This window comes from Chinchilla lanigera, unplaced genomic scaffold, assembly GCF_000276665.1.
Source record: "Chinchilla lanigera isolate Chin_1 unplaced genomic scaffold, ChiLan1.0 scaffold00158, whole genome shotgun sequence".
Taxonomy (NCBI): Eukaryota; Metazoa; Chordata; class Mammalia; order Rodentia; family Chinchillidae; genus Chinchilla; species Chinchilla lanigera.
This window is the reverse complement of record NW_004955559.1, coordinates 1,614,034-1,641,157: the sequence shown is the minus strand read 5'-3', so window position 1 is coordinate 1,641,157 and position 27,124 is coordinate 1,614,034. Positions and strand designations below refer to the sequence as shown.

General features: G+C 50.9%; 1 protein-coding gene across 2 annotated transcripts; it reads left to right on the top strand.

Moving 5' to 3' along the window:
- Positions 1–7,013: 7,013 nt before the first annotated feature.
- On the top strand, positions 7,014–22,912 carry Snrnp70 (small nuclear ribonucleoprotein 70kDa (U1)). 2 transcript variants are annotated; one of them, XM_005412911.2, is made up of 10 exons: positions 7,014–7,255; positions 7,982–8,138; positions 9,967–10,029; positions 10,152–10,206; positions 14,570–14,634; positions 14,774–14,836; positions 16,976–17,057; positions 20,153–20,254; positions 21,939–22,026; positions 22,135–22,912. In XM_005412911.2, exons 2-10 carry the CDS (start codon positions 7,992–7,994, stop codon positions 22,754–22,756), a joined length of 1,287 nt encoding a protein of 428 aa, XP_005412968.1. In that variant the 5' UTR covers positions 7,014–7,255; positions 7,982–7,991; the 3' UTR covers positions 22,757–22,912. The 2 variants fall into 2 exon arrangements, with proteins under 2 accessions (XP_005412968.1, XP_005412965.1); XM_005412908.2 differs by having other exon boundaries at positions 7,016–7,255; positions 22,108–22,912.
- The last annotated feature ends 4,212 nt before the right edge of the window (positions 22,913–27,124 follow it).

The window sequence follows — 27,124 nt, the reverse complement described above, 5'->3', positions numbered from 1 at the left end:
GCGCAGAGGGCGCGGGGGAGGGGGCCGTGACCCGGCGGGCGGGCAGGCGGCGGGGGTGGCGCCCTCTGCCTGGGCTGATCTGGCCCTCGGGGTCGGGGCGGCTCCCTCGTGGCCCCTCGTGGGCTCACATTCCCCGCCTCTGTCGTCTCTGGGCTATGGCTTTGGGTCTGTGGTGGGAATGGGTCGCTGAGCTTCGCTGGGGCAGTTTTCTCTGAGGTCTGTTGTGCCGGGGGCCGCTGTGTCTAGGCATCACTGTCTTCGTGGATCTCGGTCTTTATTTTATTCTTGTTGTCCAGAGGTCTGTCTTTGTCTCTTGTCCCCCTTTGTGTCTCTGTTATCACCACCACCATCCTTATTATCATCGAGACGGCCTCGCTATGTAGTTCAGGCTGGCGTTGAATATACTTTGTAGTTCAGGTTGGCCTGGAACTCACTGTTATCCTGCCTCAGCCTCCTGAGTTCAGGGATCACAGGCGCGAGCCGCCACCACCCCCAGCTCTTGTGTCTGCTGTATCTCTGGGGTTCCTCTTGCCCACTATCTCTCAGCCCTCCGCGTCCCTGTCCCTGGGTGTCTGGGAGGCCCCTTTCTCTATTGGCTTTTTCTGTGCCTGAATGACAGCAGGTGTCACTGGAAACCTCGGGGTCATTTCCCTGAGTCCTGGTCCATCACCCGTAGTGGACTCCGCCACCTTCCTGGTGGCCACCCCGTCCTGGGCTCCCTTTGGCAGCTGCAAACCGCTGAACATGTGCTTCCTGTCGCGGCCCAGGGGGCTCTGCTTGGATTCTCCGCAAGACGTGATGGGATCCAGCAGGGCCTGAGCTGAGACTCGAACAGAGCAAGAGGAGGCGGGGCCTGCCAGGAACCGGCAGGGGTGGTAGGCGAAGATGTTTCGGGGTCACTCTCAGGAGCCGAAGGGCAGACACAAGAAGGCCTTCCAGCTTGGGTGTCCGGTGACACTGTGTAAAAATAACCCCCTCGGATGGGCTGGGGGTAGTGATGGGTATTGGTCCTCCCCCTGGTCTAGGGAAAGGGATCCCGGGTGCCCTCTGCTGGGGGCATGGGGAGGGGCACCTGAGGCCCGGCTTTATTTCTTTGCGGGTGCTGTGCCTTCTCTCTTTTTTTTTTTTTCTCGGTACCGGGAATCGAACTCATGACCTCAGGTGTGCCAGGCAAGCGCTTAAGCCAGTGAGCCATATCCCCGGCCCCTGTGCCTTTTCTCTAGATGTCTGGCTTCTGGTTCTGCGTCCGTATGATTCTTCTTTTTGGATTGTTGTTGTGTTTGTGTGTTTGTTTTGAGATCGGATCGTGCTATGCTGCCCAGGCTGGCCTTGAACTCCGAGGCACAAGCAGTTTTCCTGCCTCAGCCTCCAGAGTAACTGGAACTACAGGTGCACCATGCTGGGGTTTTCATAGTCTTTGTTCCTCCTGTCTTTGCTCTCCCCTCTCAGATCTCCCTGACCCCAGTCCTTTATTCCTGTCTCCTCTTTTTCTCGTTCTCTGCCCCCTTATGTGGGTTGATAGCTCTTGTGTCACGGGCTGAATCTTCCCTACATCAAGACTGCCTCTTCCAGGGCCCAGGTCTTTTCCATGAGCCAGGGTGGCTCTAAGTGGCTTCTCATCCAACGGCTCCTGGATTTCCTCTCAGCTGTGTACACCCTTCCTCTACCCAGTTCCCCATCCTTTGCAGCCCTCACACTTTGGAGGCACAAGAAGTCACGGCTATCAACAGCATCGAGCACAGCATCTCCTGTTATTCCCTCTTCTTCACCTTTGTCCTCTACCCGATCCCTGCTCCTCACAGAAGACCTGGCAGGCCCCTTCCTTAGATCCTCCTGCCTCCTCCGTGCTGCCTCCAGACAGTCATCCCTCTCTCCCACATACTTCAGCACTTCAAATTTTACTGTTTTTTGTTTGTGGGTTTTTTGTTTGTGGGTTTCAGGCTGGCCTTGAAACTCGTGATCCTCCTGAGTGCTGGCATGACAGGTGTGTGCCACTATGCCTGGCTAACACTTCAAGTTCTTCAGAGCTTGCGCTGTCTGTGGCTGTACTGCCCTGAGTGCACCCAATCCTGTCTAAAGCTCATGCTGCACATGGACCCCTGTTCCCATCCTTTTTTTTTTTTTCCCTTGCTGGGGATTGAGTTCAGGGCGTGGCACATGCTATATAAGTACAGTCCCAGCCGGGCCAGGTGGCGCATGCCTGTAATCCCAGCACTCAGGAGGCTGAGGCAGGAGGATCGTCATGAGTTCAAGACCAGCATGGGCTACAAAGTGAGCTCAAGGCCAGTCTGAAGTGCATAGCGAGGCCCTGCCTCAAAAAGAAAAAAGAAAAAAAAAAAGTACGGTCCCGCTGCGGAAAGAACACCATGGGAGTTTTTCCTGGTACTGGGAATTGGGCCCAGGGCCTTCACACTGAGCCCTGTCTCCACTGCTTTTTATTTTTGTTTTTTGAGACAGGCTCTTGCTAAGTCTGCTGAGTTGCCCTTGGACTTGCGATCTTCCTGCCGCAGGCTCTCAGAGTGTTGGGTTTACAGGTGTGCAGAACCACACTGGCTGGTTGTACCTTGGTGTTTCTGAGGTTGGGTCATCAAAGATGATACAGCTTTCCATCCACTCTTTTTCTTGTGTCAATTGTCTAGGCCTGGTGGGGAGGCCCCTAAGCTGCTGAGCCCCAGCCCTGGTGGAACTCACCATCCACAGCAAATACCATCCTAGAAGCAGGTTCTCGGAATCCTTCGGCTGCCCTGGCTGATGCCTTGGGAGCAGAGAGAGGCTGTCACCACCAGGCTGTGTCCAGAGTGGAGCCAGGAGTGGTGGCTCCACCTGTAATCCCAGCACTCACCTGTAATCCCAGCACTCAGGAGGCTGAGACAGGAGCACTGTCATGAGTTTGAGGCCAGCCTAGGCTACATAGTGAATTCAAGACCATCCTAAACTGCACAGTGAGACCCTGTCTCAAAAGAAACAGAGTGCACAAAAAAGACAAAAAAAAAAAAAAAAAAGGCAGGTGTGGTGGTTGCACGCCTGTAATCCCAGCACTGGGGAGGCAGAGGCAGGAGGATTGTAGCAAGTTCGAGATCAGCCTGGGCTACAAAGTAAGCTCAATTCCAGCCTGAACTGCAAAGTGAGACCCTGTTTCAAAAAAGAAAAGAAGAAAAAGAAAGAAAGAAGAAAGAAAGAAAAAAAGAAAGAGTGCAGAGTGAATCCAAAAGACAGTTCTCAAATACCCTTCATCCCGTTCCCTTTAACATTAGCATCATACACTGCTGCTGTGGCATACGTATTATAGCCAAGCAGTTGCCTTTGGTATAATCCTGTTCACTGAATGGCAGATTCCTTTCTGATTTTCTGCTTTCCCAATCATGCACTTTCCCCATCCCAGAATCGAGCCCAGGATACCATGTTGTAGTTAGTTGCCGTGTCTCCTGACTCTTCTGCAATTTGTTACTGATTCTTAGTGTTTTATTTTACTTTTATGGCATGAACACTTCTGAAGAATGCTGGTCAGGAATTTTGTAGATGGCCCCTTATTTGCATTTGTACAATTTGTGTGGCAGTGTGTAGTGCTGAGCATAGAACAGGGCTTCCCACATACTAGGCAAGCACTCTGTCATTGAGCTATAGCACCAGCCCTTTTTTCTATTTTATTTTAAAACAGGATCTTGCTGGGCATGGTGGCGCACACTTGTAATCCCAGTACTCAGGAGGCTGAGGTATGAGGACTGTTGCAAGTTCGAGACTAGCCTGGGCTACAAAGTGAGCTCAAGGCCACTGAACTCCATAGCCAGACCCTGTCTCAAAAAGACAAAAAAAAAAAAAGACAGGGTCTCACTAAGTTGCCTTGAATTTGTAATCCTCCTGCGTCAGCCTCCTGAATAGCTGGGATTACAAACGTATGCCACCTCTTTCAATTCTTGTCTTTCTTAACTGCTAACTCCTGCTTTTTTTCCCTACAATTTACCCGCATTAACCTTTGCGTGTTTTTCCTGCTTTATCTGAGCCCTAAATGTCAGATGCCCTTGGGGCTCCATTCACAGGCCCCTCCCTTCGTCCTTGTTCGTTGCTTAGGTGACTTCATTCAGCAGCTTGGCTTCAGGTACCATATGTACCCTAGTGACTCCCAAATTTAGCTTTCTAGCTCTTCTGCCTCCACTAGATTTCAGTACTCCAAAGCTTAACTCCATGCTTGCCTGGGAACCTTGCAAGCACATCTGACCTGTCTACATCTGGAACACCTTGCAATACCCAAGGCCGTTCTTTTCCAAGTCTTCCTCTTTCAAACCAATGGCTCCACTACGAACTCAGTTGCTCAGTCTACAAATCTAGGACTCAGAGTTAGTATTATTAGGGGAAGACAGGGTCTTGCTATGTGGTTTAGGCTGGCCTTGAATTAGTGGTCATTCTCCTGCCTCAGCCTCCTGAGTGCTGGGATTACAGATGAGTGATCATTCTCCTGCCTCAGCTTCCTGAGTGCTGGGATTACAGATGAGTGATCATTCTCCTGCCTCAGCTTCCTGAGTGCTGGGATTACAGATATGCACTAGTACATACAGTTTGTTTGTTTGCTTATTTATTTATTTATTTATTGGTACCAGGAATCTAACTCAGGACTTTGTGCTTGCCAGGCAGGCGTTTAACCCACTGAGCTATATCCCTGACCCCTAGTACATCCAGTTTAAACATGTTATTTTGTTTAAACTGTTTCAGACTCACAGAAGAGTCAGAAAAATAGTGCAGAACCATCATATGTCCTTTACCCAGGCACCACCAACTTCAACCACAGTGTAGTGATTTAAGCCAGAAAATTGACATGGGTATAATGCTATTAACCAAATGAACTACAAACCTTAGTTGAATTTCACATTTGCCACTGATTTCTCTTTCTTTCTTTTCTTTTCTTTTCTTTTTTTTAAAATCTGAGACAGGGTTTCAGTGTGCAATTCAGGCTGGCCTTGAACTTACTTTGTAGCCCAGGCTGGCCTCGAACTCATGTTGATCCTCCTACCTCAGCTTCCCAAGTGCTGGGATTACAGATGTGTGCCACCATTCCTGGCCTCTTTCTTTTGTTGGTTTTTTTTGTTTTTGGTTTTTTTTTTTTGGTTTTTCTCCGGTACCGGGAACCGAACTCACGACCTTGCGCTTGCCAGGCAGGCGCTTTGCCGCTGAGCTAAATCCCCAGCCCCCTCTTTCTTTTGTTATACTGGGGGTTGAATCCAGGCCCTTGTACATGCTACATCCTCATCCTTCCCCGTTCTTTTGACTGAATTTTGCTAAATTTCCCAGGTTGGGTTTGAACTGGTGATATTCTTGCTCTGCCTCCCAAATAGCTGGGAGTATGGCCATGTGCCACTAAACCCAGTCACTAAAGTTCTAAATTGAGTTTTGGTTCAGAATTCAATTTCAGGACCCACATTGTGTTAGATGTCTTTCTCTCTCTCTCTCTTTTTTTTTTTTTTTTGGTACTGGGAGTTGAACTCAGGACCTTGCACTTGCCAGGTGGGTGGATTGATGTAAGTTCAAGGCCAGCCTGAACTGCATACAAACAAAAAACACAATTACTACAGCACATGCTACCCTAAATTGACAGTGAACTGGTAGTATGAAAATACTTCAAGCTAGAGGCATGCTTATTCTTTTTTTTTTTTTGTCTTTTTGAGACAGGGTTTCTCTATGCACTTCAGGCGTCAGGCTAACCTTGAACTCACAATGATCCTCCTGCCTTAGCCTCCCAAGTGCTGGGATTACAGGTGTGTACCACCATGCCCAGCTTATGCTTGTTCTTGATGAATCAATAATTCAATAAATTTTTATGATATTTGATTCCAAAATGAATGCATGAATTGATGTGATTAATAATTTTAAGCAAAACAAATATAAAAGCAACTGAAATACTGGCATTAGTATGTAGGAGTCACTTCAAGGTCAGTGACTGAAGAACTATATATTGTTTAAAAATCTTCGGTCAAAGAATCTAGGAAGCAACCCTGTGTGTATGTATATTTGAAGGTCATTGGCTGAAAGTGACTCAGGAAAAGGGTGTGTAACATCTATCACACATCTGTTTCAGTAACAGCTTGTTTCCAGAATTATACAAAGTGAGCTCAAGGCCAGCCTGAACTGCATAGCAAGACCCTATCTCAAAAAAAAAAAAAAAAAAAAAAAAAAAAAAAAAAAGAGAGAGAAACACCAAATGGTAACATAAAAGCAGTCAGTGCGTTGAAACATTTTAACCTATTTGCCCTGCATGAGTGCATGTATGTGTGTAAACTATCTTTACTATTTTACAGCTCTTCCAGGAATCTACAATTATTTCAAAATAAAATTTAATGAAAATGACTGCGCTGAGTGTGGTGTCATACACCTGTAATCCCACTTTCCATCTTCTTAACCCTTGCTTTATTAGTCTTCATTGTGTTGGCCACTGTTTAAAATTACATAGATTCGGGGATGTAGCTCAGTGGCACAAACGCCTGCCTGGCAAGTGCAAGGTCCTGAGTTCGATTCCCATACCAAAAAAAAAAAAAATTACATAGATTCATTTAAATGTCTTTATTGTCTCTTCCAGTATGGTGTAAGCCCTAAGAAGGAAAAGACTGATTTATCACGTGTTGTGTCCCAGAGCTCAGAAACTAGCACACAAAAGGGGTTCGATGATGAGTTATCGACTGAAAAGATTAGACGTCAATGCAATCACACTATTCACGTAGGGACTCTTTACCAGGCAGCGGAGGGTTACAACACAGACTCTCACAAAACGCATGCGCAAAAGATTCGGGAAGTGGTAGGGAAAAGGGGGTGGAGCATCGGGAAGCGACTCCAAGGCACAGGTAGTTGGAGCTTGCATTATGAGGTAGAGGCAGCGCTTGAGGCGGGAAGTGCATGCATAGTGGTCCTGCCAGCCAGCCAGCCAGCCAAATATTTGAGCAGTCCGAAAGACGACGGGTGCGATCTTGCGCATGCGCTATCCCTGCTTCAGGACTAACTGTGTAGGTGCGCTTGGCTCGCGCGGCGCCTGCGCAGTGCGAGCGGCGGAGGGATTTCAGGTTGGGCCCCACCCCCTATTCCCGTCGCGAGCGGAGGCCGCGCGGGTTGGTGAGCGGCGGCCTTGTGCGCGCGCTGGGCGGCTGACTGAGGAAAACCAACGCGGACGCCGCGGGAGTCGGAGCCGAAGAAGGAGTCCTTGTTGCTGAGGGGCCGCCGCAACTGCCGCGAGCCCCAGGACCAACGCCAGGCCGAAGAGGGCGCCGCGCGGCGGGTATGACCGAGTGGCCTTAAGGGGTACAGGGCCGCTACCCACAAGGCCCTGCGATGGGCCCCAGTCGACTTCCCTGCGGCCGGGTCCCTTCCCGCGCCTCCGCTTCAACCACCTTTCTGTTTTCCTCGCCTAGGGTCCACCGGGCACTCGAGTCCTCTCCCCTCGTGTCCACTCCCTCGACCCGTGGGCCGCTACCCATAGGCCCTTGCGGTGTTGCCTTTTTCTTTCTGTGGCGTTCTAGACCCTTACCCAGAATCCTTCGCATTTGGGAGCTCAGTCTATTACCCACAAGCCCCTGGCTTGGGGTTTCGCTCTTCCTGACGCCTCCTGCTCGCACCCTTCCCGCCCACAGCCCTTTCGACCCCGGGGATAATTTGTTCTCCAAGGTGCGGAGCTCCCAGCCGCGTCTGCTCTGGGCTTGTGTCCTGGGGCTCATTGAGTCCCACCAGGACTTCGCGCAGCCTCTCAGCCCCGTGTATTCTGGCTCGGGACTCTTGACACTTCACTACTCAGAAACCCCTTTAAAGTCTTTGTTTCCTGCTGCTGCTGAGAGCTTGTTTGCTTTTTCATTCAGCTTTATCTCTTGTCCCCTAACGTAGACCGTTACAGAGCTTGTTAGTACTGAGACATCGTACTAAATTTCCTTTTTTGATGGTCAAAAAAAGTAACAGGAAGCCATCGCTGCTAATCCATTCTAACATAAGGTTTTCTGGCTTCTGCTCTTAGATTTGGCAAGATGACCCAGTTCCTGCCGCCCAACCTTCTAGCTCTCTTTGCCCCCCGTGACCCTATCCCGTACTTGCCACCCCTGGAGAAACTGCCACATGAAAAGCACCACAATCAACCTTACTGTGGCATTGCGCCATACATCCGAGAGTTTGAGGTGAGTTAACTGAGTAGACAAGGAGAGGTTTGGTTCTAGAAACGGGACTATATTGGTCAGTGCGTCTTCTGGCCCTGTCTAGCTGTGATTTAGACAGGTGACTTATTTTTTTGGACCCTCAGTTTCCTGTCTTAAATGGGGTTGATTACATCTGTGGAGAGTTTTTTGTGAAAATCCAGTAAGTAGTGACTGAGGACAGGCGCTTTGGAGTCAATCAGGTAGTCCTTAGCCTGTACCATTTGGCATTTGTTTGACCTTCAGTAAGTGTTGTGCCTCTTTTTTTTTCTTTGTACTCAGGATTGAACCCAGATCCTTCACACACTGAGCTACATCCCTAGCCCTTTCTGTTTTTATTTTTTATTTTGAGACAGGATCTTGCTAAGTTGCCCAGGCTGGGCTCAAACTTGTGATACTCCTTTCTCAACCTCCCAGAGTGCTGGGACTACAGGTATGTGCCCCATGCCTGGCTCCATTTTTTAAAAATTAATTTTATTGATACATTTTAGATACACATAAAGATCATATTCATCATAGAGAATTTGTATTTGTGTGTAATATATCTTAATTTTTCTTTTTTCTCCAAGCCCCTCTCCTTCCCTGGCTCCATTTTTATATCATTCGTGGGATGATATTCCTAAAGGCTTTTCACCCTGTCCTGGAGTGCTTAAAGCTGTAGGCTTGGGGATTTCAGCTGTACCTGCAGGTTACACATGAGTAAACAAGCTAGACTCCTCAGATCTGAGTTCTTTCATTCAAAAAATAGGTGTAACCGTGTCCACCATCAGTGCATGCCTGAGAAATGCCCACAGCCAGAAGTCAGAAGGAACCGTTTAGCATTGGGTAGGAAGGCAGCTGGAGGTAAAAGAGTTGGAGTGGAATGTAGTAGTTAACTGAACAGTGGCTCTTTACTCTGATTTGCCACCTTTGGTGAACCTGCACTTGAAAAAATGTTATTAGCCACTTAAATGGGTTTAATGGGTACGGGCTAGTGACACCTCTGATGGTGTTGTAGGTCATGAGCCAGTTACTATTTACTGTGTGGTGGGTGGGACCTTTCAGACCTCTCCTGGCCTGCAGAGTGTGTCCAGTTGTATGCTTCAAAGCCCTGTGCAATCAGCTCCTGTTGGTTCAGCCTGGTCTCCATGGCATTCACAGGAAAGGGTTCTCATCATGCCCACTGGCACTTTGTTTTTTGTGAACTATCCCTGGGGCTGTGAGAAGCACTGCATTCTCTAAATATGAGAGACAAAGACCTTTGGTACTATGTCATTAAGTTCTGTCACCTACGCTGGCATTTCTCAGATTGTGGTGAAGGTGCAGTTCATAGTAGATGGCTGCTTTTATTAAATACTGTAGAACTTTTTTTTTTGAGTATTATTTTTTTGAGACAGGGTCTTGTGTAGTTCAGCTGGCCTTGAACTCCCTATGTAGCCCAGATTGGCTTTGAATTCATGGTGATCTTCCTGCCTCAGCTTCCTGAGTGCTGGATACGGGTGTGCCCCACTGTGCCTGTTTTTTTTTTTTTTTAAGATCTTCACAATAAGATGAAATTTTTATTAGAGTCAATGGACATAACATTTTATTCAGTCTAATTGCTGTAGAAATTTTTGAATACTTCTGGTTTCTGTACTTGTCACAGACCTGCAGCTGTTTGTGGGCAGCTCTGGACTATGGGCCATGCTTTAGTCTGTGCCACTCCTACTTCCACTGAGGCCTAGAGACTGTTGGTGTTTGTGTAGATGGGTGTGTGATGGGGAGGTCATGAGATTCTTTTTTCCTTGAGAGGTGTCCCCCAGTCCCTCCTTGTCATCTCTCTTCTTGTTCCTAGGACCCTCGAGATGCCCCTCCTCCAACTCGTGCTGAAACCCGGGAGGAGCGCATGGAGCGGAAGGTATATCGTGCTTGCCTCCTGACCCTGTGTCTTTTGAGCCTCGTTCTTGTTCTCTGGATGGCCCTTGCTGTTAAGGCCCTTCTGTTTGCACTCACTTTTCTACCTCCCTTTTTTCTTGATAGAGACGAGAAAAGATTGAGCGGCGACAGCAGGAAGTGGAGACAGAGCTAAAGATGTGTAAGTCTCCTCTTCCTCCATCTAGCTCTCTTCTCCCTCAGCTTCTTTCTTCCTTTTTTCTTTTTTTTTTTTTGTAGACAGGGTCTCGCTATGCAGTTCAGGCTGGCCTTGAGTTCATTTTGTATTCAGACTGGTCTCGAACTTGCAGCGATCTTCCTGCCTCAGCCTCCCGAGTGCTGGGATTACAGGTGTGCGCCAGGACCGTGCACCTCCAAGCCCTGATGGAGGAAGTGGGGTTGTTTTCCCTGTAACAGCCACCCCCACTTGCCATGCATTGCGTTGGCTTTGGGTTTTTAGGTGGGTGAGAATGGAGCAAACACAGGTGAGAAGGGAGACTCCTGGCCCCTCCTGTAGTGCACTTGAGACGACAGCCCAGCTGAGGCAGGGAAATGTGAGCCAGTGAGTTGGTTCCTTCCAGGTAAGGAGGATGGAATAGGGACCAGGTATGGAGCCATTCGTCAAACTCACAAGAGGGCCAGATAGCAATCTCCTGTGGTCCTTTATTGTTAGGGTGAAGGCGTAATGGTAAGAGGTATTTGGTTTTGCTCCTATGTCTGTGAGGCTGTGGTGAATCACTTCCCTGTGTGTTTTTCCCCTGGAGCAGCTGATTTCCTGAGTGCTTCATGCAAATGCATGATGGACACTGAGCTGAGAACCCTGGGAGCACGCTTGCTATAGTTGTCTTTTTTTTTGGTATCAGTAGTTGAATTCAGGACCTTGTGCTTGCTAGGCAAGCACTTGTGCTGCTGAGCTATATCCCCGGCCCTGTAGGTGTCTTGATGCCCTTTGTTTGAAGCCTCAGGCATCTCAGACTCAATGTCCAAACTACTATTGGGGTTTTGTTTTTTTTGAGTCAAGACCTCACTGTGTAGTTCAGGCTGACTTTGAACTTACTGTGTAGCCTAGGCTGGCCTTGAACTCGTGGCAGTCCTCTTGCCTCAGCTTCTGGGTGCTAACATTACTGTTGGGACTTTTTCCTTCCCACCAACCTAGTTTCTTCTCCAGTACATGGTTGTCCAGGTGTATATCATGACTTTATGCTGCCTTGATCCTAGTTTGTGTGTTTGTTTGTTTGTTGCAGTGCAGGGGATAGAGCTGAGGGCCTTACACGTGATAGGCAAGCACTGTATCTGAACTACATCCCCAGTTCTACTTTAATACCTTCATTTTACTTTTCCCCTGCCTGTCACCAAGACCTGTCCTGTTATTCTCTATATGTCACAAACCTGGCTTTTCTTTCCATGAGTACAACTTTCTCCATACACATTCCTCACTCCTTCCCTGGACGACCCGGTAATGGTCTATCTAGTTTACCTGTCTTTCAAGCCCAGGTTCATTGCTAGGCTTTGTTTTTTTGAGGTGGGGTCTCAGGCTGGCCTTGAACTCTCGGTGATCCTCCTGCCTCAGTCTCATGGCTGGGCTTTCTGAATGAAGTATTGTGCTAATCTCTGTAGCACCTTCCTTTTGCCTTCCACATTAAAGCCCAGTCCCTTCCCTGCCTACCCAGACTAGAATTGCGTCAATTGAAAGTGTGGGAAATTGAATAGGATAAACTTAAAGACCCAACAGTTTCCTTAACAAATGACAAGCAAAAGCATTAAAAGGCCAAATGACACATTGACATATCAACTGAATGATACTCAGGAGTGGTTGGATCTCAATTTAAATGAGTTTTTTTTGGGGGGGGGTTCCCCCCGCCCCCGTACAGGGAATCGAACTCACGACCTTGTGCTTGTGCCAGGCAGGCGCTGTGCCACTGAGCTAAATCCCCAGCCCCTAAATGAGTTTTTATAAAAATGCTGTTACAGAATGGCTGTAGTTGAGGAAATTTGAATACTGGATCTTAGATGAGCTTAAGAAATTAATGTTAACACTTCAAGGTACAATAATGACACTGTATTATGATTTCTTCTGTAAATCTGTGTTCATGCCCGAGTAATGCATCTGGGGTTCGATTTTAAAAAAGTCCAGTGGGAATGGAGCAAGGTAGCGGGGACTCTAGTTTGGCCACATGTTTATAATTGAAGCTGGTTGGTGGGAGTTCATTATCCTTTCTTCAGTGCTCTTTCATCTTCTCTAGAATAGACAGGAATAGGAGAGGGTGGATCAAGTACAGCAGGGGTTCTCTGCTTCCAGAGCTTCTTGCCATAACTGTACAAGCTTGCTGTGCCTCAAAACAATTGACAGCCCCATTGAAGGGCACCCTGCCCCCTTGCTGAGTACTTGATGTACTTCATGTTAGTGACATCTCACAGCTTCCAAGTGCAGTAGGGGGTGGTACTTTTTTTAAGATTAAAAAAATGGAGGCTTGTTTTGTGGTACTGGAGATGAAGCTGGGGCACTCTGTCCCTGAGTTACATCCTTATCCTTTTTAATTTTTTCACTTTGAGACAGAGTCTCTAAGTTGCCCAGGCAAGTCTCAAACATGCAGTCCTCTTGCCTCAGCCTCCTGGATGGTGGGAATTTATAGACAGGCACCACCATCCCCAGCCCACAGAGTTCTTTTTTTTTTTTCCTTTCTTTTAGTTCCTTTTTTTTGAGACAGGGTCTCACTGTGCAGTTCAGGCTGGCCTCAAACTTGCAGTGATCCTCCTGCCTCAGCCTCCCAAGTGCTGGGATTACAGGCGTGCACCACCATGCCTGGCTTCTTTGGGTTTCTTGAGAAAGGGTCTTACTATATAGTTAGGATTAGCTTTGAAGTCACCTAGTAGCCCAGGCTGACCTCAAACTCAAGGCAATCTTGCCTCAGCCTACTGAATTCTGGGACTGCAGTTATCGTCCATCATGCCCAGCTCCCAGGAAGTTCTTAAGGGTAGCATTGCAGTTTGGGGTATGGTGTGCACGCATACAGTATATTGATCAGTGGCCCCCTGAGGGTTTTTTGCCACCTAAGGTAATGTGTTCCTTCAGGTCATTGGGTACTGCTGACTTGGTGGTGCATGCTGTACCTTTTTTTTTTTTTTTTTTTCAGTTTAAATGGGTATCTTTATTGAGGATTTTTTTTTTTTTTTTTTAATTTAACTTGGTGGCGCATGCTTTACCTTTAGTCACACTCTGGGGCCCCTTGGGTAAGCGAGAATGATAAGGACCTGGTGCAGTGTGCTTGGGAAGTTATACCCTTTTGTCTGCTGGGTACATTGCAGCCACCCTTCAGCAAGCTCAGTTGTCCCTTGGCCTCAGTTCCCTGCTCCCACCACAGTACTCACCGCATAGTAACTGTGACATCAGCACTGCGATGCCAGGGTGTGCATTGCCCACTGAGGCTGACACCTTTGCATCTGCAGATGTAGCCAGCTCAGTGTGGCCTTGCCCAGCTTTTCCCATTTAGAATCTGCAGTGTCCCCATCCCTGTGAGCTCATCTGATGTGACTTATGATTTCTGCATTTACCTTGTTTAACCCCTGCATTAGCCTGTAAGCTCCCTGAGAGTAGAGATCCAAACCAACAACACCTGTAGCGTACAGTGGATGAGTACGCAGGGGATGCTTAAATACTTGTTGCATGAATGCGAGTGAGCCAGTTCAGTTTGAGAGACTTGGGCACAGAAAAGTGCAACACAAAAGAACATGGTATAGCAAGGAGGTTGGGGCCATAGGGGAATAATACTGTACCCACCAACATGGAGTTGTCTTTAAAAGTTTCTGTCAGTTCCCTGGTAGTTAATCCCTTAACTTTGGCCCCAGACTGGTCATCCCAACTATTTAGGCTGAGGCAGGAGGATTGTGGGCCTACCTGTCTCTCTTCCCTTTTTTAGCACTGGGGATTCGACCTGGCTCTTTGCACTGAGCTGTACTCCCGACTCTTTTTTTTTTTTTTTTAACTATTTATTTTGAGTCAGGGTCTCACTTTACCCAGTCTGTGCTTGAACTTGATAAGCCTCTTGCCTGCCTCAGCCCCAGCCTCCCAGAGTGTTCCACCATGACCAGCCAGGAATTTTCTTTTTTTTTTTTTTTTCCTTTCTTGATAGTTCTGAGGATAGAAACCAGAGTCTCACACATGCTGGGCTACACATCCAAGCCTAAAATTATTTTATTTTGCTGGGTGCACAGTTGTAATGTAACCCCAGCACTCCTGGGTTGCTTGGTCTCAGGATTCCCTGGGCTGTAGTTACAGTCTGTGTCCGTTGGGTGGCAGTGTGCCCCTGCTTGAGGGATGGAGGGAGGGAGCTCAGCTCTCTACTTGAGGCTATCTCTCCAGGGAAGCCAGAGAGAGATGCCTGGAGTCATCAGGTCACCAGCTGTTTTCCTCTAGTGGAGGCCTCCCCCGGCTTTGTCTTTGTCTCCATGGCCTCTGCCCATTCGTCAGTACTTGTCTGGATAGTTCTGGCTACAGAAACTGTATGGAATGTCTTCTTCCTGCACAGGGGACCCACACAATGATCCCAATGCTCAGGGCGATGCCTTCAAGACTCTCTTTGTGGCCAGAGTGGTGAGTCTGCAGCTCCCAGTCCCAGAACCCCTACCTGCCGGTGCCTGGGTCTCACAAGGCAGTGGGCTTGTCTGGGGACTGCTCAGAGGCTTCAGGACAGCTTCCTTCTCCCTTTAACTTTGAAACTGTCTCCTTGTAGAACTATGACACAACAGAATCCAAGCTTCGGAGAGAGTTTGAAGTGTATGGACCTATTAAAAGAGTAAGTGGGTCAAGATAGGAGTATTGGAGTGGGGAGTGCATGGGGGGCAGTCCCCTGGGAGGGAGAGAATCCTGGGCTCCTAGTTCTGAGGGTGGCACCTCCCTTGCATAGTTGTTTTGTTTTGTTTTTAATTAAAAAAAAGTTGTTTTAAGTCAGGGTCTCACTGTGCAGTTCAGGCTGGCCTTGAACTTGTGGTAATCCTCCTTCCTCAGCCTCCCAAGTGCTGGCCTTATAGGTGTGTACCATCACATTCAGCTATTACAGGATTTCTATCCTTTGACACAACCTAAATAGTAGAAGGAAAGTGAGAAGTAATGAATGACTCTTAGTTGAAAAGAGAGCAGGTATCAGGAAACTACACACTGAGATCTTTGTAAGTGCACTTTTGTCGATACACAGGCAAGCACATTTCCATATTATCTGGCTGCTATTGCTAGAAGGCAGAGTTAGGTTATGACAGATACGGCTCTCCAGGCTAGGAATGTTTGCTTGCTGGCCCTTTACTAAAAATTGTTGCTGTTTCCTGTTTTATTTTTATTTTTTTATTTATTGGTGATTTTGAGACAGGGTCTTGCTGTATAGTTTAGGCTGGCCTCAAACTCACCACAAGCTGGCCTGGAACTCACAGTGATCTTCCTGACTCAGCCTCTGATGCTGAGATTATAGGTGTGTACTACCATGCTGGGCCTGCTGGTTCCTGTTTTATAGCAAAGCTTTGTATATCTTGATATTTCTTCCTTTAGTGGAAGTCACTTAGGAGCTTTGTATTTTTTTGTTTTTGTTTTGGTACTGGGAATTGAACTCAGACCTTGTGCTTGCCAGGCGGGCGTTGTGCCGCTGAGCTATATCCCAGGCAACTTAGGAACTTCAAACCTCATTCCTTTCTCTGGGAAGGTGGACGCCCTCAGTGGGCCACGTAAATTGCTGAGCCTGCTGCTGGATGTGAGTGGGCTCTGCTGTCACCTTCCTGGCTCTGGCTCTTGTAGGACTGGGTTCCCTGGTGTTTTGGGCCTCACACCTGTTTGTTTGCTCTGATGCTGCTTCTGCTTAGTTTGGAATCTGAGTTGAGTTGTGGAGGCTTCAGGGTCGTAGCAATCAAGTCCCCGGACAGGGTGAGCTTAGGGCAGACATAAAGTGTAGTGGTGTGAATGGACAAGTAGCCATCGTTTGGGGACCAACTCGGATTGTGTTGTTTCCCAGATGTTTTTCTGGTTTATCCTCACCCTCCATCCCAAGACTTTTGTCTAGACCATTGTTCTTCCTGTAGTCCGTCCTCCACATGGTCCCAGAGGGGTCTAACATTCAGAGAGGACCCCATCGCCTCTGCTCATGGCCTTCTGTGGGCCCCAGTGTATAGGGTAGAGATTCTCCATCTGGGCCCCCATGTCCTTTGCCTCGTGGCTTTGCACTGCCTGGGTGGCTTGCACACCACCATCTGATGCCCTTCCCACGCCGGTATCCGTGCAGTAAGACCCCTCTTGTAGTGCTCACACTCCCCAGCTTTCTGCCTTACACACATGGGGTGTGTCTGCAGTGCCTTTTCTTTTGCTCTGGAGCTCCCTGCCCAGTGCATTCAGGACTCCTCTGTTTTTTTTTTTCGATTTTGGTTTTTCTCCGGTACTGGGAACCGAACTCACAACCTTGCGCTTACCAGGCAGGCACTTTGCCGCTGAGCTAAATCCCCAGCCCAGGACTCCTCTATTTTAACCCCAACTCCAGGTGGCTTCTCCACATTGACTCTCTTTAGCAGGGCATCCTTCTCAGTGCCTCAGAGTCCACATTCAGCCTTTCATTGGGGACATTTGGCCCTGGTGTCTGCCTACCTTTGCAGCCTCATCTGCCCAAAAACCTCACCATCAGAATACATCCTGTCCTCACCAAAGTGCGTCCCACAGCCTGCTCTGGAGTGACTGCTGTTGGCACCTGGCAGGCTGACGTCTTGCTCTCCGCCTGTTCGTTTTTTTGGTTCTTAGCTTAGGTGATCTTTTCTCCAGGCATCCCCTTTGTGCCCTTCTAGTTCTGGGTCCTTTGCTTTCATCATTAGAGCTAGAGTGAGAGTCCCTGGGGCGCTTGAAGAACAGAGGGCAGGTCTGAAGGTCTGGCACGAGGGCGATGTGCTTACCTGGCCCCTCTCTGCAGATACACATGGTGTACAGCAAGCGCTCGGGAAAGCCCCGCGGCTACGCCTTCATCGAGTATGAGCACGAGCGGGACATGCATTGTGAGTATCTCCAGCCTCTTCCCTCCTGCTGCCTTCTCACTTCTCTGCTGCCCCGCCCTCCCCCACCGTCTGTCCCCCTCCCTGCCACACTTGACATTAGCAATGTCTCTTCTCCTTCTCCCTCTGTTTCTGATATATCTTTTTTTTTTTATATATGTGTTTTTTAAAAAACAAAAACCAAATCCCCCACAACGTGTGTGTGTGTGAGCCTGGGGAGGTAAGTGCCACACGTTGAACCTCAGGGGCCAGGAGGGAACTGGGTGGGGACTGGGGCTAGCTGGAGGTGGAGGGAAGGGTTGGGTTTTTGGGGAGCCTCTCCCCATTGTTCCCCTACCTGGGGGCAGCCAGGCTGCATGAGGACTGGCCTTTGAACCTACCCTTGCTTCCCCCCCAGTAGAGCTGGGGCTGGGCCACCCCGACCCTCCGCCTCCACACCCCAGCCCCCACCCTGTTCCTCAGGGCTGTGGGGCAGCAGGCCCAGCGGGCGTGATCGGTGCCTGTCCCACGGCTGCAGAGCCCCCTTGAGGCTGCGCGGCGCCCACAGGGGCAGGGATGGGCGGGTGGGGGCGGGCAGGGCTGCGGCGTGTCCAGGGGCCGCCGTATTAATTGACTGTTCTTATTGTCACTGCAGCCACCACGCAGCTGGCTTGCAGCTGATGCTTACGCTCCCCTTACAACACCTCAGTGTATGGTTGGTATAAGGGTTTGTATCATGGGTAAGATCACTCAGCACCGCACACCAGTCCAGCTTAGCCAGGCAGCTCAGGAGCAGCGAGGCGTCCCTCTTCCCACCCTGGTCGCCCCTCAGCCTCCCCGCACCCACAGCCCTTTCCTTAGTTGGGTGCCCGTTGCCCTTCCTGCCCAGTCCACACACACTCAGTAGTCTGGCTGATCCCATGAGGGGCGGGTGGACCTCGCCGGGACAGGCAGTTGCCTCTCCAGACGGACTCCACTCGGCGCCCCCATTTTCCCGGCTTCCTGATGTAAGCATCGAGGTGCAGGAGTACAGAGGGTGGGCTGCGAGGGCTAGGGTTCCATGTGGAACCCTTCAGCTCCAGTCCCTGCCCCTCATCCCTTCTATGGGGCTGTTACCATGGTGACCCTGGAGCATCTTAGGCTAGTTTCTAGGTGTTGCACCCTCTTCTGTCTTCCTTACTGTGGGTGAGGTCTCTCGGAGAGCTGGCTTCGGTGCCCAGCCGTCTCCAGAAGCTCCCCAGAGTGCATGGAACAGGGACTTGGGGCCATGGGAGGAACAGAGAAGCAGGCTGCCAATGATGAAGGTGTAGTAGGTTTTTATTAAGAACCTGCCACTATCTGGAGAAGAAAGAAAGGGAAAGCAAGAGAGAGAGAGGCCTAGGTGGACACATTGACACATTTTCTTTGCTGTTTTTTCCCGGGTTGGGCCTTTCCTGGGTTTGGGACGCTGAACCGAGCAGAATTCTTTGCTCGGCTGGACCCTGGTCCTTCCATTCCTTTCCCATTACCTTTCTCTGGGTTCAGGGGCCAAGTGGCCCCTCCTCAGCATGGACAGCTCTGCGCCTCCAGACCTCGGAGTGCCTTCCCTGTGTGCCAGCCTTGGGGCTGCAGTATGGTGGGAGGTGGGAAAGCCGTTCCCTGACCAAGAGGGGCAGGCCTATGCCTAGTGAGTGTGAGTGTATCAGGAACTGCGCAGGGTGACAGGTGTTCCAAGGCCTCCCAGCCACCTTTGCAAATCCCAGCAAGATAGACCCCACGCTTTCCAGGCCCTGAAGCGATGGTACTTTCGCCTCCTTGAGTCTCTGTGGGGTCCATCACTTCCTTCCTCAGCCTGTCTTCAGGTGGTACAGGAGATGTGGCTCCTCTATATTAGGGTGCCCAGGACTCCCAGGTTCCCCTCCCTGTAGCTTTAGCGACCCCATGGTGGTAGGGGTGGGGTCTGTGCGCCTACTCAGGTAAGCTTGGGGGCTCCAGGTAAGCGTCCCGTGTCCCCGCCCCCCCGGGAAGCCCGCCTCCTCGCCAGGCCCCCAGGAGTTGCCGAGCCCCCCCCATCCCGCTCGGTTTGGACACCCGCAAGGCTGGCATCGGTAAATGGCACCTTTTTCTCTTCCTCTGGTTGTATTGGGGGGGAACGGGCTGGGGCGGGGCAGGGTATTGTGGTTGATAGAGGACAGTCCCCTAGGCCAGGGCTGGGGAGGGGGTCAGGACGTTTTGGCTTTCCCGATAGCCTCCCAGGATTGTAGGCTGGCCATGGGGCCTGCCATGTGCTGTGTTCTGCCTGAGAGCAGTGATGGGCCTTTCCCCGGCCCCGCCTCTGCTTCTCCCCCTCCCTAGTGGGCGCAGGCTGGGGCTCTGTGGCACATATTGAGCTGGGGTGTGGAGGGGAGAGATGTGCAGGGTGAGTAGTGGCAGGGTCAGTGGTCTCAGGTAAGGCAGGGATTTTCAGTAGCACCGCACGTCTCCCCAGCCTCCCTTCAGCTGCCCTGCTGGGGAGCCCTTCTAGGCCCCCGGGAGCACATAACCTGCCTTTCTGCTCCCTGCCGTATCCTGGCGATTTCTCCCACTTCCCTCTGGTTTATTTTCTGTTCTGATGTCTGTTTACCCACTCAGCCTCCTCCCCCTAAAAACCATACAAGAAAAGAAAACTGGTGTTAACTGGGGTGTGGAATGGCCCAATTGGGCCTCCTGCCCCAGCATGATTTAGGGTGCATGCCTGGGGTTGTGGGGGAGCCCCCTCCCCCACAGCGGAGTCCAGTGTTAAGTTAACCTCCAGTTTCTTTGCAGCGACTTTGGCCGCCTAGCAGGAGGGGGCTGCTCCATCTGGTGGGAGAGAGGGGGGCACCTGGGGGTGCAGTGGTCCTTGGCGGGCATGACCCTCAGCTGAGATGCGGATGCTGAGGAGGAAGCAGGCGCTGAGATGGAGCAGGCCCCTCCCCGGGTCGGGAGAGGGTCGGTCTGGCTGTCAGGTGCCTGGCTGTCTGGTGGGGGTGCGTGTGCCTGTGTGAGTGCTCGTGCCATGATGGGGGTCTGTGGGTGGGGATGCTGCAGCATGGGGCTCTGTCTTGACTAGAGGACCTTGTGGGGACTCCTCCCCTTCCCCCTCCCCACGTCTGTTGCAGCCGCTTACAAACATGCAGATGGCAAGAAGATTGATGGCAGGAGAGTCCTCGTGGATGTAGAGAGGGGCCGGACCGTGAAGGGCTGGAGGCCCCGGCGGCTGGGTGAGCAGTTGTGTGTGCTCAGTGCCCGGGTCCTGCACCCCGTGGCCTTGCTGTCCCTCTCTTCCACACCCTTGCTGCCTTCTGTCTGCTCCTCGTGCCTCCCTCCATTTCTAGCTCATCTTTTCACTGCCCGGCCTCTCTGGGGGACCGCCCTGGGGTAAATACTGGCCTGGCTTGCGTGCTTGCCTGCTGGCTGTTAGATGCCCCAGTTCCACCCTCTTTCCTCATCTCGGACAGTGGGAGTCATGTGCTCGCTGCATCTGGTACCCAGATTGGCCAGTAGACTTGGCGGGACTCGTAGGTAGCACTGCTCCTCTGCTTGGCCTTTGCTGTGGTGTTCACTCATTTGGTCATCCATTCATTGGCTCAGCAAGCACCCAGTGGGTCTCCAGTTGTGCACCAGGCTTCTAGTCTAGAGCAAGACATTGGCAGCCTGTGTCTGTCATTCGCCATCTCATTGAAGGTCATTTTGGTGGCAAGTCTCAGAAACATGTGGAACTGAGTGTGGTAGTGCAGGTGTATGATCCCAGCACTCGAGAGGCCAGGGCAGGGGGACCCTAAGTTCAGGGCCAGCCTGGACTGCATGGTAAGACCTCGTCTTAAGAAGACAGAGACGAAAAACAGCTGGACCTGCTGTTTCATGGCTGTAATCCCAGCATTCTGGGAGGCTAAAGTGGGAGGATCATAATAATCAAGTCCAGCCCGGCAATTTAGTGACTTAATGAGACCCTGCCTCAGAAACAAACAGGAGGGCTGGAGATAGTGTGAAGGCCCTAGGTTCAGTCTTGAGTGCTGGCTTACAGGCATACGCCACATCTGCCTGGGTTATTCCTTGTGTGGAACTCAAGTGATAGACGAGCACTTGCTGAGACAGGCTTTGAAGCCAGACAGGAGGTGGTCCCCGCCCTGCCCTTTGCTTGCCAAGTTGCCGAGGCAAATGAGAGAATGCTTTCCCATAAGAGGAGGTGGCACCTGCGCCCTGGGGTTGTAACCCACCTGACAGATACGCCTCTCCAGGCCTGTGCCTCACCTGTGCCGGGGACAGTGAGCAGCACCAGGCACTGGCTTTGCAGTCTGGTAACATGGACTTGGTCAGCACCTCACATGGCAGCGTTGAAACTCATCAGAGGTGTTGACGGCCCTGAGGAGTGAGGGGCTGCGGTCAGCCAGGAGGGCTTCTGAGGAAGTGACACTGGGCTGATGGCTAACTTCAAGGGGCCATGGGAGTCCAGGAGATGGCTGGGTGTGGTGGCTCTTTAGGCGCTTCCGCCCCTTTGGTGAGGCAGTGGGACTTCAGGTGACGTGTTTGGACTTGAGACAGAAGACAGTGTTGCGGACCTCAAGTGGCCCTGTTTTCACCTTGGAGCCTCAAGGTCAGTGAGGGTGAGCAGGAGGAGGGGATCCGAGAGGCTGTGCGGCACCCAGCAGGTACAGCTCTGTGCTCTGAGTCAGGCAGGTTCTTGCCAGAAGTGTTTCCAACTAGCACCCAGTGAAGGTCATTGCAGGCCATAGGACATGGCTGTCCTGGACAGAAGTGCAGAGGTGACGGACGCTGGAGTCAGCCCCCTGGCCACCAGCAGAGGTGGTGGTTTTCCTGCCCTCTGCTCTCCGAGGGCCCTCCTTCTAGTCTTTTGGTGCCCAGCCCTGGCCACACTGATCCCATGTTCGCTTGCCCTGCCCATAGGAGGAGGCCTCGGTGGTACCAGAAGAGGTGGGGCCGATGTGAACATCCGGCATTCAGGCCGTGATGATACATCCCGCTATGATGAGAGGTAAGATTGGGCAACTAGTTTCCTGGGACCGGGCTGGTGACGTGGGGATCCCTGCCACACACCGCTGCCCACCTCATCCAGGCCCGGCCCCTCCCCGCTTCCGCACAGGGACCGGGACCGGGACCGCGAGCGGGAGCGTAGAGAGCGGAGCCGGGAGAGAGACAAGGAGCGGGAACGGCGACGCTCCCGCTCTCGGGACCGGCGGAGGCGCTCCCGGAGTCGAGACAAGGATGAGCGTCGTAGGTCCAGGGAGCGGAGCAAGGACAAGGACCGAGACCGGAAGCGTCGAAGCAGTCGGAGCCGAGAACGGGCCCGGCGGGAGCGGGAACGCAAGGAGGAGCTGCGTGGAGGTGGCGGTGGTGACATGGCTGAGCCCTCTGAGCCTGGTGATGCACCTCCTGATGATGGGCCTCCTGGGGAGCTTGGTCCTGATGGCCCTGATGGCCCAGAGGAGAAGGGCCGGGATCGTGACCGGGAGCGACGTCGGAGTCACCGGAGTGAGCGAGAGCGACGCCGGGACCGGGACCGGGACCGTGATCGAGAGCACAAGCGTGGGGAGCGGGGTGGTGAGCGGGGCAGGGATGAGGCCCGGGGTGGGGGTGGGGGTGGCCAGGACAACGGGCTGGAAGGTCTGGGCAACGACAGCCGCGACATGTACATGGAGTCTGAGGGCGGCGACGGGTACATGGCTCCGGAGAACGGGTATCTCATGGAGGCGGCGCCTGAATGAAGAGGTCTTCCCAACTGCTCTGTTTGGACGCGTTGCCAACCAGCCCTCACTGTCATCCTCTCCCCAACCTTCTGGCCACCTCAGTTTGCCCTCCGAGGGTAGGAGTTTCTTTGTTCTGGCCCCTTGGATTTAAGAATAAAATTAATTTCCTGTTGACGGTGGGCACCTTTTCTTCCTCACTGCTTGTAACATCTCAGGTTGTCGCTTAACTTGATCACACTGCTTTGGCATGTGGTTTCTGGGTGCACCTAGTGTTTGAACATCATGGGCTGAGGCTCCCCAGGACACGTGCGCTGCTTGATGAGGGGTGAAAAACCCTCTTAACGGTGTTCAGCCCACACCCTAGCCTTTGCCCTGACAATGCTGAGTAGAAGCAGAAGAGGAACCATCAGCAACTGAGATTTCAGTCAGTATTCAGATAGCCTGAGGCCCAAATGAACACATGGATGAGGTCACCACTGAGAAGGAAGCCCTTGGCCTGGAGAATAGGTCAAGGCTGCAACCCAGCAAGGAGTGAGAGGAGGAGGAACATCAGTCTTCTGTGGCACCTGGGGTGTCCAGAGCTGAGGCAGGTACAGTAAGATGTTTTGGAGCAGTCTCAGCCTGCAGGGTGACTTCCCTGATAGCTCAGAGCCAGCCTGGCAGCTGAATCTGCTATGTGGGAGTCTGGTCTACCTTTTAGGGGCCTCAGTCTTTAATCACACCAAGAACACCCAGGCGTTTGAGGAAAAACTGCAACAAGAAACCCCAAGATTTAAAAAAAAAATGGAAGAAATTTTGGAAAAAAATACTTTCCGGTACATTCAAAGAGACTGACAGAAAAAAAAACTATAAAACAAAAAGACTGCCAGTAAGTTAACATTTTGGACAAGTCTGGCATAGACCACTCATACAAAGCTCAAACATCAAAACCTGTGGAACAGTCATGGAGGCCAGACCTGGCCATGTGATCCCTGTCGGAGGAGAGTGCACAGAAGGCAGTTCTTACCTACCCTTGCATTTGATTAGAGGATTGTTCAGCAGTTTACCATTGGGGGTGCTTCTCGAGTGAGCAGTTGCAGAGGTGGAACTAGGCAGGAAGAAGGGCACTTGTCCCTCCCCTGGTTACTGCAAGGCACAGTAATCCCCATGGTAGGATGCAGCTTCGAGGTGCCAGTGGAGCAGACTGCAGCCCCTGTGGGACTAGCTGGGAGGTCAAGTCACCATGGCATGGCAGCGCTGATAGAGATACGCGGATTACACATCAGAATCAGGCCACAGCCGGGTGTGGTGGCGCACCCCTGTAATTCCAGCACTCAGGAGGCTGAGGCAGGAGGATCATTGATAGTTTGAGGCCAGCCTGGGCTACAAAGTGAGTTCAAAACCATCCTGAACTGCATAGGGAGACCCTGTCGCCAAAAAAAAAAAAAGCCACAGCTGGGATCTACCAGACTTGAGCCCAAAGCTAGACTTCATCAGGGTTCTGGCAGTCAGCTTGCCAAAAGGGCACTGCCAGCTTCATTAGAGGAAGACGTTCAGAGTGTATGGCTTTCTGTTTGCAATGCTCAGCATCCACTCTAAAGTTACCAGCCATGCTAGAAACAGCTCTTAAACCGCAGGAATCCAAGAAGTTCAACAACTATGGTAATGCAGACTTTGGAGTTGAGAATGGAATGCAGTCAATAACTGATATTTTCACAAAATAAGGAAAAATGGAGACTTTTAACAGATTTGGGTTCTCGGGTGGAAATTCTAGAAGTGGGAAACAAGGATACAATAAGTAGATTTAGCTGAATAGGCTCAAGGCAATCTGAAATCTTCCTGTTAAGAACACTAGAACAGCTAGGAATGGTAAGCAGATTTTCTTGAAAATAAGACACCATCACTTTAGGAATGAACTAAGGACGTACTTCACTAAAATGAAGGAGTTAAAAAAGATTCAATCCAGGAGAGAGGAGGGAGTTCTCAGGATGGCAGTTTCTACAAAGCAGGTGGCCCGGATGGAGGCAAGAGGACTAAAGTTTGTAGGAAGTTTCCAGAGAGAGATTCAATAAGATCAGTGTCATGCTGGAGACTTGGAAAGAAACAGTGTGGGAGAAGAAAGAACTGCTGCTGGCTGCCAGGGGACTCCGTGCCAGCTACTGTGGAGAAGCTGCATGAGGACCTGAGCCCGAGGAAGTGGACGATGTGATTCTTGACCCTCAGGTAACCAGCCTTCCCTCGTGGTGACAACTCAATGGGAGGCCACTGCTTCAGAGCCACTGGCTGGGAACAAGTATCTGGCAAAAGAGATCTGCAGGTCCCTGGCCCAGAGCCGTGCCTGGGAGCGGTGGAAACAAGGGATACAGTGGCCTGCACAGCCATTCAGTTATGAATCAGGGCCAAAAAATAAAAAGAGGTTCACAAAAACCACAGAGAAAGTGAGAAGCTGTTGAAACGCAGTGTAATCTCAGAACGTGACTACAGTAGAGTGACAGTATTGTAGGCTGACATCCCGTGCACTTGATAGGAAAACCAAAAACTCCCAGCTTCAGAATTCTCGGGACACAGGTGGTTCAAACAGGAAGCAGTGTGTAATATGTTAGCAACATGTCAGTCAAGAAATCAGGAAATACCATGTTATTTAAATACAGAAACAACAGACAACATCTGTAAATTACTTTTTTTAAAAAAAAATTTGAGACGGTCTTGCTATGTAATCCAGACTGACTTCAAATTTATAATCTTTCTGCCTCAGCCTCCCACATGCTGGGATTAAAGATGTGTGACATCACATCCAGCTCTTGAGGGAGGTAGATTTAGGAGAGATTCAGAAGTTAGTGGGTTTTTTGTTATTCACTCTTAGCTGTTTATTTTTTAACTCCATAAATACATGACTTTGCAAGGCCCAGCTACTTGGGAGGCTGAAACAGGACTGCCCTTCAAGGCCAGCCTGAGGAACTGAGTTTGATCTCAAGTACTGTGCCACACACACCATGAAAAATAAATACCTGAGCTGGCCAGACAAGCCATCCTGTTCTAGTCTAGCCACTGATCAAGCTCTTTCCTGGAAGCCACAGCCCCATTCACCTCGCCTGGAAGTCCATGCACAACAGGCAAATTTTCACAATTCCTCAGTCTCCCCAGAGCATTTCTCTTCCTAAAAACACTCCTGGTTTTTCCCCTGGGGCCTGTTCACAGCACACGCCCCACTCTCCTGACTTGGGAGTGCTGTCCTAAGGCCTCTGTTGGATTCCCCTGCCCCGTTTTATTTGCCACCTGTTGTCCCAGGTCCCTAAACTGCATGCAAGCCACAGGGTCCTCAAATTCAAAATACATTCTACCCTCCTCCAGCAGGGCCATCCCAGGAAAGGCACCAAAGTGTCCCAACACTGCATTCTCCACCACTGCCCATTGGCCATCTGGTCAAGGCCTGTCACTTGCCCCATCTGCCCGCAAGCCACAGGGAGCTTTTGGAGACAGTCTATACCTCCCAGCCAGTCTGCAGGATGGCCACAGCAATCCTAAACTGCAAACTGAGGGCCACAGTCTTCTCCCAGGAGTGTGCGTGGAGTCCCAGGTCCTCACCGTGCAGATGCCTACATACAAGGCCATGCTCGGATGATCTGCCAACTTCTACATCTCCATCTTAGCCCCACTCCACTCTTTCTGCAATTATCCTCCTTGGGTACTGGGACTTGAGGCCAGGACCTCAGGTATGCTTGGAAAATTCTTTAGCACTGAGCTACACCTTCAGCACTTATTTTTTAATTTTTGAGGTAGGGTCTCCTAAATTCCCCAGGCTGCCCTTGAATTAGCAATCTTCCTGCCTCAGCGTCCCAAGTAGCTAGGATTACAGGCAAGTGCCACCATGCTCTAGGTGCCACCCCTTGCACATTTTACCTCTCAGGATTTTGTCAGATTAGCTTTTTTTTTTTTTTTTTTTTTTTTTTTTTTTTTTTTTGAGACAGGGTCTCGCTGAGTAGTTTAGGCTGGGCATGAAGTCACTGTGTAGCCCAGGCTGGCCTGGAACTTAGGCGATCCTTCTGCCTCTGCCTTCTGAGTGCTGGAATTACAGGTGTGCCCCACGACGCCCGGTTCCACTCAAATTTTAAGCACAGCGTCGCTACTTGCCTGTCACCCCCTAGGCCGGGAAGCCCTCAGGCAGCGGGCTTATTTGTCTTGCTTACCTTCGTGGCCTTGCTGCTCAGGGTCTGTTGAGTGTGGAAACCTGGGGAAAGGACGGGGAGGGGATGGACAGGGGCACTGGACAGGGCGGAGTGGGACTGAAGGAGATGAGGACATGCAGGCCCAGATGCTGTGGCTGCACAGGCGCGCGGTCCCACACATTGGAGCTTTACAGACTGTCGCCGCGCCGGGAGCGGGGCGCGCGGGCCGGGCCTCCGCAGG

What these genes read in the sequence shown, in the direction of transcription:
- Snrnp70 (XM_005412908.2), top strand. Translation starts at nt 7,992, where the DNA reads ATGACCCAGTTCCTGCCGCCCAACCTTCTAGCTCTCTTTGCCCCCCGT. An exon ending in GGAGACAGAGCTAAAGATGT is followed by an intron (nt 10,207 to 14,569) that starts GTAAGTCTCCTC and finishes CTTCCTGCACAG; the next exon opens with GGGACCCACACAATGATCCC. An exon ending in ACATCCCGCTATGATGAGAG is followed by an intron (nt 22,027 to 22,107) that starts GTAAGATTGGGC and finishes CACCTCATCCAG; the next exon opens with GCCCGGCCCCTCCCCGCTTC.